The sequence below is a fragment of the Schistocerca gregaria genome, chromosome 1, assembly GCF_023897955.1.
Source record: "Schistocerca gregaria isolate iqSchGreg1 chromosome 1, iqSchGreg1.2, whole genome shotgun sequence".
Classification (NCBI taxonomy): Eukaryota; Metazoa; Arthropoda; class Insecta; order Orthoptera; family Acrididae; genus Schistocerca; species Schistocerca gregaria.
In genome coordinates, this window is record NC_064920.1 from 356859267 (window position 1) to 356878930 (window position 19664).

A 19664-nucleotide genomic window follows, 5' to 3' on the forward strand; every position below is an offset into this window, starting at 1 on the left:
TTTCAGTGAAAATTGCCCAGTCTTCTGTAATCTGTTTCTTGTCGCACTTCCTAATCTGAAATGTAATGTAACTGCATAGATAAAAAAAAAAAAAAAAAAAAAAAAAAAAAAAAAAAAAAAAAAAAAAACTACTCAGCAAGTGGCAGTTGGAGAACACACATATAAAGAAATGTTTGATGTATGCAAGCTTGTTCAAGGGGAGGGAAGAGGGGTGAAGGAAATGGACTGGAGAGGTTTAGAAGAAGGTTATTGTTTAAAAAAGTCACCCAGAACCCTTTGTCAGTGAAGTCTTACCAGAAGGGATGAGAAGGAAAGAAATATTTTCCTATTGTTCTTAAAATTCCTTTTGACACCCTTTGGTCAATGACTCTATAGAAACCTTATGGGCACTGTCTCAGTCATCTATGTTAACCGAATCAAGAAGTTCAGATCTGTATGTTCCTAGGGTGTAGCTACGAGTTGGTTCTCTCGTTGCACAAGGTAATTGTTGGGTAAGAGGTTAAGACCAATACCACATTAATTCCTGTCCCTGAAACCTGTGCTAATCATATGAGTCACCCAGTTTTTAGCTGTAATTGAAATTTTTCGAATTATCATAACATAATCGGGAAATTTACATGTGACATTCACAGTTTCCACAGAAGATTTTTGGCACTACATCTATTGAGCCAAGCAAGCTACCGTAGCATGCTTGACCCCCATCTTGGATGATTTTTCACACAAATTAATCATATTCAGAATCTGTAATATCCTTACTAGATATAAGATATCTTAATCATAATAAAATTCTGCCACCATTGGCATCTTGCCTATCTTTTTCCTAGCAGTTTGCGTGTTAAGAATTATACTTTATTCCATTCTTCTGAATAATACAGTTCACAATGTACAGACCATATTGCAGGACATTTTTCTTTTGTGCTTTTAATTTACTTTAGGGGGACTATTGAAAATCTGTAAAGGCATTTCCCATTTTTTCAAAATATTCTTACCTTTGTCCAATTTTTCTCCTTTATGTAGTTAAGGTAAAAAGTGTGAATTTCTGCTGTTTGTGTAACCAGTTATTTACAAAGGGTGGAATGAATGTTAATTGGCAATTCTGTATTCTCTCTTGCCCATTTCCAAGAAAAATTGATCATTTCTTGCTGTGTATGCTCTTGGTTCCCACAAAAACACAATACAGCAAAACTATCTCTTTTACATAAAATTCTTCATGAATAGAAGTGAGCTGCAAGAAACCAGCCATGTTCTGATTTAATACAAAAGGGCTTGTTCTTAATCACAAAGATTTAAGCTCAGTCAGTCCAGTAATTGAACCACCTACTCAAGAGTTCTGTATGATACACATAAAAGAATCAAAAGTTAAATCGCCTCACCGATGTCCACTGGAGAGTAGTTTGAGCCGTGCATGTAATTTTATACTTACTAAATACTGAATATTTTTTCTAACTAAAGTTAGTGTTCTAAATCGTGACTATTACTTACTACATATAAGAATTATGCTTCAGCACATAAAATTTGTTATAAAGATTTAATTAAACAACCACATTTCAGCTTTCTAGTGTAGACATGTAGAGGTGAAAAAGTGTGTGAAATAAACAAAAAGCAAATAAATGTGTGTGTTTGTGTTACTGTATTTGTTGATGTTAAATCATAATTTTGTAAAATGTAGCTATTTCTTTTTTAAAAAGTATGTTTTTGTTTTACAATTTTTTAAAATTCTATCACCATTCTGGTAGAATTTGTTATTACTTTCTAGTTAGAGGTGAAATGTAGAAAAATCTTACTTTGTTGCCGGCCTGAGTGGCTGAGCAGTTCTAGGTGCTACAGACAGTCTGGAACCGCGCGACCGCTACGGATGCAGGTTCGGATCCTGCCTCGGGCATGGATGTGTGTGATGTCCTTAGGTTTAAGTAGTTCTTAGTTCTAGGGGACTGAGGACCATAGCAGTTTTTAAGTCCCATAGTGCTCAGAGCCATTTTGAATCTTACTTTGTTGTTAAAAGTTCACTAAAATTCTAACAGAATGGTGATGGTTTCCTGTGTAGTACTTTATTTTATTGCTTTCTTACTCATCCAGTTATTATAGCATTGATTTTGACTAACTTTTTTAATTTCTTCTTTGTTTTGCATGATTTGCTCTGATAGAAACATCGAAGTTCTTATGTGGCACCGCTTACTGCACATTCTACTGCACGTACTGATGTACATCCTGCACGTGTAACAACTGATACAAACTTTGCATCCAATTTCTCTAATAAACAGAACTCTAATCTTGCTGAAACTGTGTACAGTAGCCCCGATGTGAGTAGCTATTTCACTGATCCATGGGAAGAGCACAATGAAACATGTCATCCAGAACACTCCAGTGATGCAAAACATGTGGAAAGTCAGGAACACTATAATAATAATTGTATAAAATCATTGCCTGCTTTTGCACGTTCAGTTGTGGAAGATAAAACCATTAGCATAGTATATGAAACTGAGAAAGGTGATTCTTCCCCAGAAAGTGAAATTACAGCTAGTAGTTCAGTCCATTTAGACAGTGATAAAGATTCTGAAGTTAAAAGTACTGATTCTATCAATAAAGCATTGCACAATGACAACATTTATTGGCACCAGAATTTAGAATCTTCTGAAGATAGGTCAACATTAGTACCTGTGGTAGTAGATTGTATTATTGAGGACGAAGTTCGGCATAACTGTTTTCACCAGTCTGGAACTGGTTCTGAAGATGTTCCACGGACTGAAAGCACTTCTGAAGACAAGAATTTGGACGAGAATCAAAACAGTGAATTAAGTGTACCAATCATAGAGAACAAAGACAGCAAGCAAGTGTCCCAATTTCCTAATACTACACAAGCTTTAAACTTCCCTAATCCTCTTAACACTAGCCAGATAAATGAGGTCCACAGTGATCATAATGTGGACAGTAGTATAGAGAGTGAATGTGACTATATCAGTACTGGACCTGCAGCAGACAGAGTACAGCAAATAACAGAAGTAAGTAAGCATGCATTTTCAATTATTTCAGTTTTTTTGGCTTTACAAATCCATCCAAGCAAATAATTGATTATTTTTTCATTCTTAGCTCCATTATTATTAAAAGGTATGCCTTAGGCAGTTCTAGATCCCAACTGTCACAACACAGAGTGAGGCGACATAATGGGAGGAGCAAAATTGTTCAACTTATCACAATAATCTGTGGAAGTAAGATGACAATATTTCCAAGATGTTAATGGATTCATGAGCTTTTTGACCCTGAAAAATTTCTGTTGTAGAGCTAAGGAAGATAGTTTCACTGTTAGTGGAGAAATAATTTTGAACTTACATGTACAGTTTCCCAAAAGTATTCAGACACCCATCATTATTCATTCCAAAGATGCAAACCGTTTAATAAGAGCACACAGGCTTTCTCTCAGTTTGCGTCTGTATTTAAACACAGAGGAAGGCTATCTGTCAAGTGCTGATATGTTAAATGTGGTGTTTCCATTCTTACTGAAGCATGCTGTAGTACTGCTACACTTTCTTAGTATGTTTACATTTTACGTAACTGTCAGTCAAGTTCATCCTAATCAGGAATGCTCCCTAAGCTATTAAGGAGAATATTTAAAAATTGAGTGGCTGGCCATCTGTTATGTTGGTGATCAGCCAGTCATATGTACCTGGGGAAAAATGAGTCTGTTATCCAGCTTATCTTAATTTCATCACACAGTATTTCATCCTAAGTAACTCAGTGATCATGCCCATAGGTTTGTGCAGTGCTGAGTGACCGTCATTACCTGCCTAATGGCTTTATGTGGATGTTTTATCTGGGAGCCTTTACTACTCAATCAAATTTGGTCAGTCAGTGTTGGCAGTGATGGAGTCTGCAGATTGGTGTTATGTTACATGATTTCACACCAACATTGTCACACATTTTCAAAAATGCTGCTCATGTATTTTCATAGTACATCATAGTAAATTAATTTTTGTATTGGCAGATTTCTTTGTTCATTTCAGAAACTGCATACATTAATGTTCATAAAATATGCTGATAATCATGCTGTTGAAAGTCCTAAAACCATCATCATCATCATCATAATCATAATCCACATCCGTAAAGCCTTCCTCAATGACCCACAGTGCATAGCCTAATGTGTGTGTAGAGCATATGTAGGCTCTTGGCAACATTGTATTTTAATAAAGACTGCCAGTCCTCCTCCTACCAAAAGAAGTTCCAATGGAAGTTGATGGCTAATGAATTAACTTGCTTCCAAACTTATCACTTAGTAATTATAGCTGTTATATGTTCCAATATGATAGAAGTTACCTGAGATTGTGTATCGTATGCTGTGTTACTTGAGCGGGAGTTGCATCAAACAATGACTTTCATACTTGTAAATAGTTCATGAAACAAATAACTGCTTAAATCAGATTTTGATATCAGTGCCAAATATGAGCAGCCTCTGTGTTTGCTAGATGGTAATAATGGTTCAGTTGGTGGCAACAAGTACTAAATATTCTTCCAGCATTGTAGACCTTTTCTGCAACAACTAATAAAAAATTGCAAAAGTAAATTATTAATAGTTATGAGAGCAGTATCACAATTTACGCATTACATTGTTATTTGTCATATTGTATACATTTTCTACACAGCCCTTTTATCAAATTTTTCACACAAATTCTGATTACTTGTTTGTTAGTTCCTTACTCTGCTTATTAAATAAATTTTCATCTGTAGTATTATTTTGTTCAATACCTATTATAAATAAATTCATTCTATTGTCAGGACTGTATTACGATGTGAATTTGGAGCCTAATAGAGTATATTTTATTGTGAATACAAATGGTCAAAATCATTAATAATCTGTGATGTTGGCCATTAATACTGGTGAATGGAAAAATTGCACCTAAGTTGGATCACAATTCTTAGATAATCTGAAAGAACATTAAAGATATACCTAGACACATTGCTTGGTGTGTCATAATTGATGAGTTGTAACTGATCTGTGACTGAGATGTCAATTATTGGCCAAACATTTTATATGATGAGCAAGCAGAAAAAAGAATTTTGATTTTGTTACATAGAGGGTCATTTCTCACTTCATTTACTGTCTCTCTAATCATAAGTTGGTGTACATTCAGTAATAACTTACTTCTCTCTCCATGGATTAACCATTAAATAAAAGAATATAATTAAAAATGAAATTAATCCAAGTCTTTGGACTCTTTGTTCATTTTTAAAGTGTTTAATGTACAGTAGTAAAATTTTTACTTTGTGTTTAACTTATCACAGGCTGGCCTTGCTGGAGCATTTGCACAGCTGACACTGGGAGCACCTCGAACAGCAGCTCAAATCGCATATGATGAACATGTGCGCCGGCAGGCATGGGAAGAAGGCAGATTTGATTACATGGGCGCTGATGCCTTTGACAATATATGGCAGAGGATAAGTGAAACATTGGCTACAAAGCCTGAAAGTAAAGGTCAGGAGTTGACTTCCACCACACAGCAGTAATAAGTTTTCTGTGTGTGTTGTGCATGTATACACTTTTAACATGCAAAGGATGCAAAACTGAATAGTCTAAACCTCACAAGAAGTGTAGAAAATTAACATAATCCCAAGAATGCTTTTTGTAGTTTCTGTTTATTGATACTTAAAGAATGTCATAATAGAAAAAATATAGTGTTTGTATACTACAGCCATGCTATATTTTGATACAGCAATGATGCATTATATTTGTATAATTCTTTCTGGTGTGTCTTTGGTCATATCAAAAATTCATTTGTTTCATGTTCTTCCCAATTCAATTTCTGTTAAGACTGTTGATAGATGTGGTTGAGGTTCAGACTATAGAATGAAGACTAAAAGCCTAATGTTCTGCAGTTGAATTTTGTGAAATACTAAAGACTGACAGCTAATTACTATTGTTCTCTATTCTCTTGAAAGTGCTGTCTCTTTTCTAATATATTTATGCTTTATTTTGAGATAATTAACTCTTTATACTCATTTTCTATGCACTGAATAGTTCTGCAAGAACTCTGTTTATCAAGAAGGCTATGTAATATTTAAATTTAATTTTGTATGTTTGTGAATGGATGCGTGAAGGCATGTTGCAGGATCCAGGAAGTGATCTTTGAACTACAGGGCAGCAGACTTCTATCTGGGCAGCTTCTCAATGTAGACAACACTCAGTACCTAGAAAAAGACCTAAATTGAGAAATTTAGTTCTTTCAGCTCCATTGTCCATTACTGTATTTCTTTGAGAATTTCTATATGTTCCAAATTTGTATATGTTCCAAATTTGTATTTCAGAATCATATGGAAGCTAGATTTATTTTGAAAATTACTCAAAGAAACATGGTAGCAGCATTCATTGTACAAAAATGCACCGCTGGAGGATGAGTATTCTGTATAAAGCATTGCCACCTGAAATGGCTTAACAGTCTCAATCTGCTGTCATTTGTTGAACAACAGCTTTAAGACAAGTTAATTTGTGAGCATTTTGATAGAGACTTCAATCTTACACAGCATTTCTTCAAATACAATGCTCTGAGAACTGTGCTATAACTTTCTTTTAATATTGAGAAAGTTATATAACAGTGGCTATTAATATATTTTTTGGACAAAAAAGGGTGTTGTATGCACAGGTAATTCAGCTGTTTTTCCAAAGGCAAAATCGTAGTTATCATCACAGCACAAATGAAAATTTTAGTTTGCTTTCTGCTTTCCAGTTGTTTAAAACAAAAGCAGTGTGTAATGAACTGGTGCAAACTCAAATTTTGTTGTCTGATCAGTAGTGCTGCAATGATTTCAGTTTGAATGAAGACAGATAGGTAAGCAGTTCATCTAGGTGCAGCAACTTAAAGCTTTTGTAACTATGAATGAATGATATTAACTGAAAGATCTGTTATTTTTTACCTTCCTTTCTTCTGTCTTTACCACATCCAGGTCAATCTAAGACCTGACTTGTTACATTATAACCTAGTTTGTGATACTTTTTATTTATGCTTTTGTCTGATAAGCAATATATGGCAGTGTTCTTAAATACTTCTGTGTGAAAATAGAAGTAGTATTTGTATTTCATAAATACTGTTACAAGGAAGATGATAAAAAATTTAAATTTTTCATATTTTATTCAATACTGCCATTGTGTTTTGACTGCCTCGTGTGAAACTTTCTTCTTTCTTCTGCAGTCAGATGTGTGTGTTGTAACATTCTTTAAAAATATAAAATTTGGAGCATTTTCTGTAAGAATTGCTTTGTTATTTTAATAAAAATTTACCAAGAACTTGCATGTTGTATTTTTTTTTGTTTTGTTTTTTTGAATTGTACTTTTAAAGTGTAGTTTGTATGGCTATTAGAACATAATGTATATCACACAATAACATTATGATTTTTTTATTTGAGATTAATATTGCCATAATAAGTTATTTTCGAAAAATTGAGGTGTATTGCTGAAGCTTTAATATCACAACTGATAATGCTTTAACAAAATGCATAGTGTTATGTGTCTAACACTGAAAATTGGTATTAAAGTGAAATCGTCATTCCAGAAATAGCAGGATATTTTAACAGCATTTAGTAAGATACATCGTTGTGAAAATAGAAGCATGACACTCTTTATAAAATATGGAACAAGCAAGTTGTTATACAGCTGGTCTTTTCGTTAATTTTACAAGTTTATGAAAGATTATCGATAAGCAATACACATCAAATACTCAGACATATGCAAATAAATATGTATACTGTTATAAAACAATTAAAGAACTTGTTTTAACTGTTATAGTTTACATAATGAGATGCGAAAATTTTCAAAATGTGAACCATACAATAATGTGATAGATGATGATGATGATGATGATGATGATGATGATGATTTGGTTCTCCAGCAAATCTATGAATGAATGCGTGTGGTCTTGGTTAGATTCAGGGGTTGTGAGAAATCAAAGAATAAGACTTGTGAAACTAAAAAAAGTACATTACAGTAAAATAAAACCAAAACTGTAAGTGAAATAAGTCTTTTCAAAGTACAAATCTTCAAAATAAAAATCTACTTTTGGTAAAATTCAATTATGTTGCCTTCAGCCCATGCACTGCAAAATGCTTAGACCCTCCTCCATACATTTTCCACAAAATGGTGAAGTCATTGCTGCTTAAACCTCTTCCAGCTTCTGGAGGTCATCCTGTGTGCTAGGAGGGTATTTATGATAAGGGACTGAGAGTCTCAACCAGTCAGAAATATGCTCAGTTGGGTTCATGTCAACAGATACTGCAAACCATTACATTCAGTTGATTCCTGCCTCCTGGAGGGATGCATATGAGAGATGAGTGCACCATGCTCATTCGTTACCATCTTGAAAGGGACACTCTCCATTGAAGTGTAGGGCTGGAAAATAGATTGCAAAATTGTCTCAATACTTCACTTGCCCTCAATTTAATGAGAGCTGTATGACTCTCATACATGATACCAGCCCCAAAACATGATTGAGCCATGTCCCTGTCAAACCCATGGAAAAGCATACCTGTGGCATACATTGGTGCCTGGCTGTCCTAAACTCTTTATATGGCAAACAGGTGTTGGACAATTCCTGAATCCAACAACAATGAGAACATGACATCACTGACACAGTTTCTATTCCACATGTTTTCTTGCCCATCTTTTCTGCATGCTGAGGTACTGTAGGGATTTGTACCCACATTGATTTTGTTGAAATAGTTAAGTACATGTAGAGTTGTCAGTCATCCCAGTGGGTTACACCAATACCCAAACAGTTTATTTTGTTTGTTTGTTCGTTTATTTTTTCCTGTCTTCCTCAAGATACCTATAAGCAATAAATTGTAGGTAGTGGTTGTAACTGGTGTCACTAACTGCAGGCAACCCCCTGCAAAGTAGATCTTCAACATTTTGTGGGCGACGATAGCAGTTGAATGTTCTAATGAACTCACTGGGGTGCATGCCATTTCAGTGGACAGCTTCTCATGCCGACAGTCCTTCTTGCTGTAAAGCGACTGTGGGTGTACTGTCTCAGGTTGAAATAGTTTCACAACATGATTACAAGATAAGACAAGACAATTTTATTGTCATTAGGCCTTTACAGCAATAGACAATTTTTTTATATATGTAGCATAATCATTACACTAGCAAATAGAACTGTTTAGCTATGTTAGTTGTTAGCTTACAGTTCCATGTTGCAGTCAAAAAATTCTTTCAGCTCGTAGAAGGCATTGGCAACAAGCCATTTATTTAACGTTTTCCTAAATTCACACTTGTACCCTCTGCGGAAGCTTATTAAATAGCTTATGGCCCACTAGCTCATTGCTATTGATTAACTTTGATAATCTGTGGTATGTCATATGTATGGAACTATTATTTCTTGTGTTGTGCCCATGAATATTGTTTCTACGTTTTATTTCATGTAGTTGTTTTTTTTGTTTTTTTGTTGTTTTTTTTTGTATGGGTTAACAATTGGTATATATCCAGATTTATAACAGTCATTGTTTTACATTCAGGGAACAAAGGCTTACAATGTGATACATGCTGAGAACTTGTAATGACTCAGATTGATTTATTCTGCAGAAGTAATATGTTTTGAATGTGGCTAGAGTTTTCCCAGAGAATAAGTCCATGTAACATGGTACTTGAAACAGTGCAAAATAACATGTTTTAACATAAGGTTCTGGTACACATTTCATAAGATATCTTAATAAGTAAATAACTCTGGATAATTTAACACTAATGTATCTTATGTGTTGATCCCAGGACAATTTGAAATCTAGGTATACCCCCAAGAACTTTTATACAAAAGGGATCATTAGAAGGACTTTTGTCCTTTAGACTAAATACCATTTTTCGTGTTTTGTTCTTATTCAGGACAAACCCGTTTGACCTTAACCAATATGATGCTTGGGCGAGTGTATTGTCAGCAGAATCCTATAACTTATTTGGGTCATTGTTGTAGTTTACAGATTGAACAGCATACCCAAGATGCAGTGTCCTGACCAATACATGATATTGAAATTGTGTAAATGACAGTGAGGTAAGAAGATTGTAACTGCAGTTTTCTGTAAATATGGGTAAACATGAGTAAACTAAGGTAAACTGCTTTTCATATACATAAGCCATGAACCATAGACCTTGCCGTTGGTGGGGAGGCTTGCGTGCCTCAGCGATACAGATGGCTGTACCGTAGGTGCAACCACAACGAAGGGGTATCTGTTGAGAGGCCAGACAAACATATGGTTCCTGAAGAGGGGCAGCAGTCTTGTCAGTAGTTGTAGGGGCAACATTCTGGATGATTGACTGATCTGGCCTTGTAACATTAACCAAAACGGCCTTGCTGTGCTGGTACTGCGAACGGCTGAAAGCAAGGGGAAACTACAGCCGTAATTTTTCCCGAGAACATGCAGCTTTACTGTATGGATAAATGAGGATGGCATCTTCTTGGGTAAAATATTCCAGAGGTAAAATAGTCCCCCATTCGTATCTCCGGGCAGGGACTACTCTGGAGGACATCGTTATCAGGAGAGAGAAAACTGGTGTTCTACAGATTGGAGCATGGAATGTCAGATCCCTTAATCGGGCAGGTAGGTTAGAAAATTTAAAAAGGAAAATGGATAGGTTACAGTTGGATATAGTGGGAATTAGTGAAGTTCGGTGGCAGGAGGAACAAGACTTTTGGTCAGGTGAATACAGGGTTATAAATACAAAATAAAATAGGGGTAATGCAGGAATAGGTTTAATAATGAATAAAACAATAGGAATGCGGGTAAGCTATTACAAACAACACAGCGAATGCATTGTTGTGGCCAAGATAGACACGAAGCCCACGCCTACGACAGTGGTACAAGTCGATATGCCAACTAGCTCTGCAGATAACGAAGAAATTGAAGAAATGTATAATGAAATAAAAGAAATTATTCAGATAGTGAAGGGAGATGAAAATTTAATAGTCATGGGTGACTGGAATTCGGTAGTAGGAAAAGGGAGAGAAGGAAACGTAGTAGGTGAATATGGATTGGGGGTAAGAAATGAAAGAGGAAGAGGAATTTTGCACAGAGCACAACTTAATTGTAGATAACACTTGGTTTAAGAATCATACAAGAAGGTTGTATACGTGGAAGAATCCCGGAGGTACTAAAAGGTATCAGATAGATTATATAATGGTAAGACAGAGTTTTAGGAACCAGGTTTTAAATTGTAAGACATTTCCAGGGGCAGATGTGGACTCTGACCACAATCTATTGGTTATGAACTGCAGATTAAAATTGAAGAAACTACAAAGAGGTGGGAATTTAAGGAGATGAGACCTGGATAAACTGACTAAACCATAGGTTGTACAGAGTTTCAGGGAGTGCATAAGGGAACAATTGACAGCAGTGGGGGAAAGAAGTGCAGTAGAAGAAGAATGGGTAGCTTTGAGGGATGAAGTAGTGAAGGCAGCAGAGGATAAAGTAGGTAAAAAGACGAGGGCTAGTAGAAATCCTTGGGTAACAGAATAGACACTGAATTTAATTGATGAAAGGAGAAAATACGAAATTGCAGTAAATGAAGCAGGCAAAAAGGAATACAAACGTCTAAAAATGAGATCGACAGGAAGTGCAAAATGGCTAAGCAGGCATGGCTAAGCAGGCATGGCTAGAGGACAAATGTAAGGATGTAGTAGCTTATCTAACTAGGGGTAAAATAGATACTGCCTACAGGAAAACTAGAGAGACCTTTGGAGAAAGAGAACCACTTGTATGAATATCAAGAGCTCAGATGGAAACCCAGTTCTAAGCAAAGAAGGGAAAGCAGAAAGGTGGAAGGAGTATATAGAGGGTCTATACAAGGGTGATGTACTTGAGGATAATATTATGGAAATGGAAGAGGATGTAGATGAACATGAGATGGGAGATATGATACTGCATGAAGAGTTTGACAGAGCACTGGAAGACCTGAGTCGAAACAAGGCCTCGGTAGTAGGCAACATTCCATTACAACTACTGACGGCCTTTGGAGGGCCAGTCCTGACAAAACTCTTACCATCTGGTGAGAAAGATGTATGAGACAGGTGAAATACCCTCAGACTTCAAGAAGAATATAATCATTCCAATCCCAAAGAAAGCAGATGTTTACAGATGTGAAAATTACTAAACTATCAGTTTAATAAGTCACAGCTGCAAAATACTAACGCGAATTCTTTACAGACGAATGGAAAAACTGGTAGAAGCCGACCTCGGGTAAGATCAGTTTGGATTCCGTAGAAATATGGGGACACGTGAGGCAATACTGACCCTACGACTTATTTTAGAAGCTAGATTAAGAAAGGGCAAACCCACGTTTCTAGCATTTGTAGACTTGGAGGAAGCTTTTGACAATGTTGACTGGAATACTCTCTTTCAAATTCTGAAGGTGGCAGGAGTAAAATACAGGGAGCGAAAGGCTATTTACAATTTGTACAGAAACCAGATGGCAGGTATAAGAGTCGAGGGGCATGAATGGGAAGCAGAGGTTGGGAAGGGAGTGAGACAGGGTTGTAGCCTCTCCCCGATGCTGTTCAATCTGTATATTGAGCAAGCAGTGGAGGAAACAAAAGAAAAATTCGGAGTAGGTATTAAAATTCATTGAGAAGAAGTAAAAACTTTGAGGTTCGCCGATGACATTGTAATTCTGTCAGACGGCAAAGGACTTGGAAGAGCAGTTGAACGGAATGGACAGTGTCTTGAAAGGAGGATATAAGATGAACATCAACAAAAGCAAAACAAGGATAATGGAATGTAGTCAAATTAAATCGGGTGATGCTGAGGGAATTAGATTAGGAAATGAGACACTTAATGTAGTAAAGGAGTTTTGCTATTTAGGAAGTAAAATAACTGATGATGGTCGAAGTAGAGAGGATATAAAATGTAGACTGGCAATGGCAAGGATAGCGTTTCTGAAGAAGAGAAATTTGTTGACATCGAGTATAGATTTAAGTGTCAGGAAGTCGTTTCTGCAAGTATATGTATGGAGTGTAACCATGTGTGAAAGTGAAACATGGATGATAACTAGTTTGGACAAGAAGAGAATAGAAGGTTTCGAAATGTGGTGCTACAGAAGTATGCTGAAGATTAGATGGGTAGATCACGTAACTAATGAAGAGGTACTGAATAGGATTGGGGAGAAGAGGAGTTTGTGGCACAACTTGACTAGAAGAAGGGATCGGTTGGGAGGACATGTTCTGAGGCATCAAGGGATCACAAATTTGGTATTGGAGGGCAGCGTGTAGGGTAAAAATCATAGAGGGAGACCAAGAGATGAATACACCAAGCAGATTCAGAAGGATGTATGTTGCAGTACATACTGGTAGATGAAAAAGCTTGCACAGGCTAGAGTAGCGGAGTAGCATGGAGAGCTGCATCAAGCCAGTCTCAGGACTGAAGACCACAACAATAACGTACTTAAAAAGTATGTGTATGTTCCACATCTATTCCTAAACCACTGTGGGGGTAAGAACCACCTACCTCTCAAAACGGGTGGACATGGAAGAGAAGTCTACCTCATAAGACATGTGTAGCTAGACTTTCTTAATCCAGTATTTGAGAACGAGAGCACTCAGTGACTTGCAAGTAACTTTACACATAATTGCCAACATTTACAAGGCTTTTTCTGACTGACATCCCCCTCCCCCCTCCCAAAAAGTTTTTCGCTTACTACATTTACACTGTTCATGCAGTAAAACTGCCAGAGCAGGCATGACCCTTTAATTTATAACTGCTTTGCTACTAACTCTATTTGTGACAAATTTTGTACACAGTATTCACATATACCACTGAATGTATTTGCAAAAATATGTCATTGTAGGACATCCCTTTCAGGAGATGTGACCTCATAAACATCAAGCTGTGTGTGAACAGAACAGCAAAGGGAAATTTGCTGGAAATACAGATGAAGTATGTATACAAATAAACAGAATATATGTGATCTGAGTGTACACGGGGAAAACCACAGGTAAGGAGGTCCTCCTAAATCCCTGGATCAATTTCAACAAACTGGGTACACAAATTAGTCACCATCTGAAAAGAACTACTATGGGGTGTAAATCAACAACCTTGTATTAGGGTGCAGATTATAACATGGAGAAGAAGGGAGGAGAAGGAAACTGACATAAAGGCAAGAGGAGGAGATGGACTATTAGGAGACTGGAATTAATGCACATCCAGACAATGCCATGTATTCAGAGAGGTAGGTGTGTGTGTGTGTGTGTGTGTGTGTGTGTGTGTGTGTGTGTGTGTGTGTGTGTGTGTGTGTGTGGTTCTTCAGGAAATGAAATAGTTTTTGAAAGTTTTAATACTCAATGGGTCATTATCATCAAAATAAATCTGATACTAATATTTGTCAATATCTGCTAATGTTCAAGCATTTTAGAACCATCTATGGTTTCCTCTTGATTTGTGTCTTATAATAAAATGCCTTTGTGGTTTGTGACTTAATGAGAAAGAATAGTAATATAGAAATCAAGATTAAGGCAGTCATAAATTTGAAGAGAGAAAACAGGTAAAATAACAAAGAGGTATTTGTCCATTGATTGCTTCTTTCTCGAATTATTTGGCATAACAACTTTTGCTGCTACGTAATCTTTCTTGTCCTAAGTGCTAATTTGTTTATCTTTATCTCCCTCCATCTGGTGTGCAGTATGTTAGAAAGGAGGAAAACTGTTTTGAAAAACAAACCTGTTTGCCACCCATCCTATATGCAGTGCATTCATTCATTCACCCATCTAGCCAATTCCTTGTGGCAACAGCAGTTATTCTAATGATATCGATAATGAATAGTGTGAACTTCAAGACATCTCACACTAATGGGCCTCTTCTTACAATACATTGAAACTGTGATAGAGCTGAGGAAGGAGCTGAGAAATCAACTTTTTTTTTTTTTTTTTTTTTTTTTTTTTTTTTTTTTTTTTTTTTCCTCCCCCAACCAGAGTCACTGTGGAGGGTAAATCTATTTCTGTGTTTGATGTCTTAGCTGATCCTTTTTAGTCTCACTTGGTGTCTCTTTTACTCCACTTCGCTTTCTCTGTAGAGTGTATTCTCTCACTCCCAGATATCATTTTGTAAAATCCAGTATGGACTGAAACATTCAGGGACATATAATGGACCAAGGAATGAATTGATAGTAAGTTTAGATTAGGTTGTAGTTTTAGTTATGTCATGTTACGTAGATCATTTTCCCGATTGTTTTATCGATATGATGTAGAACAAGTCAGATTAACACGCACACACATGAATAGTGCTGATATTAATATTACTCAAATTTTTATTTCTACACATGCAACTACAGTTATAGGTACATTTCTGAAACAGAAACTCGTACATGGAGTAGGAGAAGTTGTCCAAAAGAAATTATTTTAAGCTAGATTTAAAACTTGATCTGCTATCTGCCAGACACTTTATGTTGTTGGGCAAATGATCAAAGATTTTAGTTGCTGAATAATGTACTCCTTTTTGAGCAACTGACAGCTTCAATAATGGATAGGAAAGGTCATTTTTCCCTCTAGTGTTGTATGTATGAACATCACTGTTCTTCGCAAATTGAGATGGATTATTTGTAACAAATTTCATTAGCGAATATATGTACTCTGATGGTGCTGTTAAAAGACCTAACTCCTTGAAAAGCTGCCTACATGACATCCTTGGGTGAACACCACTAATTATTCTCACTGCTCTCTTTTGTGCAATCAATACTTTATATCTAAGTGGTGAGTTATCCCAGAAAACTATCCCATAAAATATTATTGAGTGGAAATATGCAAAGTCCCTTGAGGAGACTGATCTGTTTATTACCAAGACTAGTGATTAAACGAAGAGCGAAAGAAGCTGAACTTATTTGTTTGAGAAGCTTAGTAATATGCTTCTTCCAATTTAAGTTGTCATCAATGTGACACCCAAAAATTTGGAGAAATCTACCCTGTTCATATGCTACATCAATTGTCGGTATGACTGTTCGGTGTACAGACCTGGATATAGTGAGTTTTTTCAAAATTAAGGGAGAGTCCATTTTCTGAGAGCCACTTACTAATTCTTTGAAAGACATCCTTAACAATATCTTTAGCTGCTTTTTCTGGAATGGGATTTTAGTATAACACTCGTGTCATCTGCAAAAAGTACTAGTTCCACTTGCTGAACATTAAGTGGGAGGTCATTCACATGACTGAGGAACAGCAGAGGACCTAAAATTGAACCATGTGGACTCCCTTTGTGATAACTCCTAATTCACTAGAATTTCCCACCCTCCCAACATTATTTGTGCTACTCAGCACAACGTTTTGCTTTCTGTTTATTAAGTATGATTCAAACCAGCTGTATGTATAGCCTGTAATTCAATAAAACCTGAGGTTTTCTAAGATGTGACATGATCCACACAGTCAAATGCCTTCGAGAGGTCACAAAAAATACCAACTGGAGATAATTTGTTATTTATGGTTTGTGCTATTTGATGCGTAAATGTGTAGATAGCATTCTCAGTCGAGTAACCCTTCTGGAATCCGAACTGTGACATGCTGAGTAAATTATTTTCACTTAAATGTGAGACTACTCTTGAATACAGAGCTTTTTAGAAAATGAAGTCAGCAGTGAGATTGGCCTATAATTATTTAAGACACTCTTGTCTCCTTTCTTATGAAGAGGTTTGACAATTGCGTATTTCAATCTGTCTGGAAAAAAATCCCTGTGCCAGCGAAGCATTACATATATCGCTAAGGACTCCACTTATTAAATTAGAACACCACTTCAAAATCCTATTAGAGACTCCACCAACAACACATGAGCTCTTGTTTTTCAGTATATTTATAATTCCCTTAATTTCAGTGGGGGATGTTGGTGCTATTTCTAAAGGCCTAAAGTCCTGCATTCAGAAAGTGATTGTTAAAAATACTTGCAGCTTGTGAATTATCACTCACAACATCATCATTGCTATGGTAGGCTGTGCACTGTCAGGCTGCCCCGTCTCCCATTTGACAATATTCCATATAGTTTTAATCTTACTATCCCCACTATTAATTTCTGTCAGAACACATTTCTCGACTTCTTAATGACTTTCTTAAAATATTACAGTATCTTTTGTAGTAAGCAAGTAATGTCAGATCCTGACTTATTCTGGCCTGTCCATATATTTCCCTCTTTTTCTTACACAATATGTTAATTCCCTTAGTAATCCATGGCTTACTTGACTTTGTAATGGCTTTTTTGAATAACATTTCAGGAAAGCAACTCTCAAATACTGAGACAAATTTACGGTGGAATAAATTGAATTTGGCATCAGCATCATTTTCTGTGTATACTTCATCCCATTCTACCTCTTCTAGACTGCGCTTAAAGCTCTATATCCTGTTCGCATTAATAAGCCTCCGTGCCTTGTGTGAACCTGTCTGAATCCTGTAGGGTGCTATATGTGTTATTTCCATTAACTGTGCATCATTATCAGATAGCCCATTAACAACTGGGTACACATTAATTGTTTCTGCCTGAGTACTGTCTATGAAAATGTTATCGATAAGTGACCTCCTATCCTGGTGCACACGAGTAGGAAAATTTACAACAGATACTAGATTGAAACAACCAAATAAAGATTATAGCTCATTTTTCCTATCTGTATCCTTTAAGAAATCTACATTAAAATCACCACAAACCACTAACTGCTTCTTTTTGTCTGACAGGTAGCTCAATAATGCCTCAAGATTTTTCATGAATAGCTGAGTTACCTTGAGGGGATCTGTAGATTGTTACAATTACTGTAGAAGTATATTGCAGTAGCAACTCACAAGCACATGCTTCAAGGATGTGATCCACACAAAAGCTATTTGTTTCGATATTTTTGACTTTGTGTCCAGTTTTTATATAAGTAGCAACTCCTTCTTTTTCCAAGTTGACTCTACATGAATAAAATGCTAATCTGTAATCCCTTAAATTTAACTTCTCCATCCCTGCAGTTACATGGTGTTCAGAGAGACACAAAACATCTATACCTTCAGAATTTACCCCATTTTCTAGGCGTACAAGAAGCTCATCCATCTTATTTTTCAGTCCTCTAATGTTCTGATTAAACACAAATTTTATTTCTGTGGATACTGCTACAGACATTGTGGCACTGTTCTGTTTTAATCTCTTTCAATACTCTCTATCTGTAACCTGACTCTAACCTAAAAAATATGTCCCTTTGATTCCAGGAAACACAGGCATTTTGTCTTGTGTGCATGTGGCCCCCCTTACATTTTCTGCGAGAAGATCAACTAATCTATCCTTCCCTCTCCTATTATTCAGGTTCAGGCCATGACTAGTGTAACCCCATCACCCAGTTTCATCAACAGGCACAGCACAGATATGAGATTTAGTTTCTGCCAACAGTACCCCCCCCCCCCCCCCCCCCCCCAGCTCTCTGTTAACACGGTTGACAGTCGTATAACTCAGGGCTGATGATTGCGCTGCAAAACAACCACAAACCCCACATGAGTGTGAGCTGTTGCTGCACCTATTGCATCCAGGTCACACCTAATACTATAGTCCAAATTTCTAGCCAGGCTGTTTCCTGCACCTCCTATTATAAGAACATTGTCCTCACCATCAAAATATTTGCACAAGGCACCTAGGTTTTCTGTAACCTGGCTGAGCTCAGCACTAGGTTTCACAATGCTTGTGACCTGGTACTCGACTCCTAGCCTATCCTGTAGCAGCTGGCCTACACCTCTCCTGTGCCTGCTATATAACAGCAGGACTCTTTTTATTTCTGCTTGACTTTACTCCTGACCTATCATTACAATTGTTACTACAAGTCTGCTACACCCTACTTTGCTCAAAAGCTGTTTGAGGCTCTTCTACTTCAAGTAATAAATCAAACTGATTGCTCACTGGAATCTGAAAAGTGATTTCTGAGGTTTTCTCCTTCTGACTACCACTTGTTACCTGTTCCCAGCTCCCATTGTCCCTTTCCCCCCTCTACCTGTCTAATTCAAAGTAAACCACTTCTAGTTCAGCCTGAAGGGCAGAAATCTTTTTCCCCTGTTCCATGATTTTCTTGTCACGGCTACATAATCTTCAACTCCATTGGCGAGCCTCACCTGACACTATAACGGCTTCCCCACTACAATCTCCCTAGTGAAACACCAATCGACAATCCTGGCATTTCATTCCTGTGCTCACTAATCTATGACAACATATACATTTGTCACACATGACAGCAAATTAAACAATACAAATTACACTACAAACAAACAACACAAATACAAACAATACAAATTGCACTACAAGCAATTCCTCTACACCAATTAATAATTAGCAGAAAGTAACTTACTTGCGGTGAGATGAGCAGAGAACTTATGGACGTCAAGTGAATGTAGCAGCAGGCGAATGTAAACAGCGCAAAGTTAATTGCTGGCATAGGTTATAGTGGCGGAAATCATGAAACGAGCAAGAAACTGAAGAGGCTCGATATTTTCTAATGATAAATTTGATCAGGTGCTATCACGGAATTATGTATAAATACGCTAATGGAAACAGAAACAGCACTTAACGACTTTACTGCACAATATGGAAAATTAACTGTACGGAAGTATAGAAACACAGAAAACATGAAACGAATGCAAACTACACACCCACAATACTCTTCACAATAAAGCTACACACACTACCCAGAAATTATTGAATAATAACATAACTTACTGCAGTCA

At 36.6% G+C, this 19664-nt stretch overlaps 1 protein-coding gene across 3 annotated transcripts in view; it reads left to right on the plus strand.

Annotated features, from left to right (window-relative positions):
* Positions 1-19664, plus strand: part of LOC126345672 (calphotin-like) — a 75383-nt gene that overhangs the window by 34499 nt on the left and 21220 nt on the right. For 2 of the 3 annotated variants that reach the window (XM_050002122.1, XM_050002121.1), the window contains one exon: positions 5275-5464. In XM_050002122.1, coding sequence (XP_049858079.1) covers positions 5275-5464 — 190 coding nt within the window. Of the gene's footprint in view, positions 1-2144; positions 3000-5274; positions 5465-19664 lie in introns of all 3 variants that reach the window. The other variant, XM_050002120.1, reaches the window with a different exon arrangement.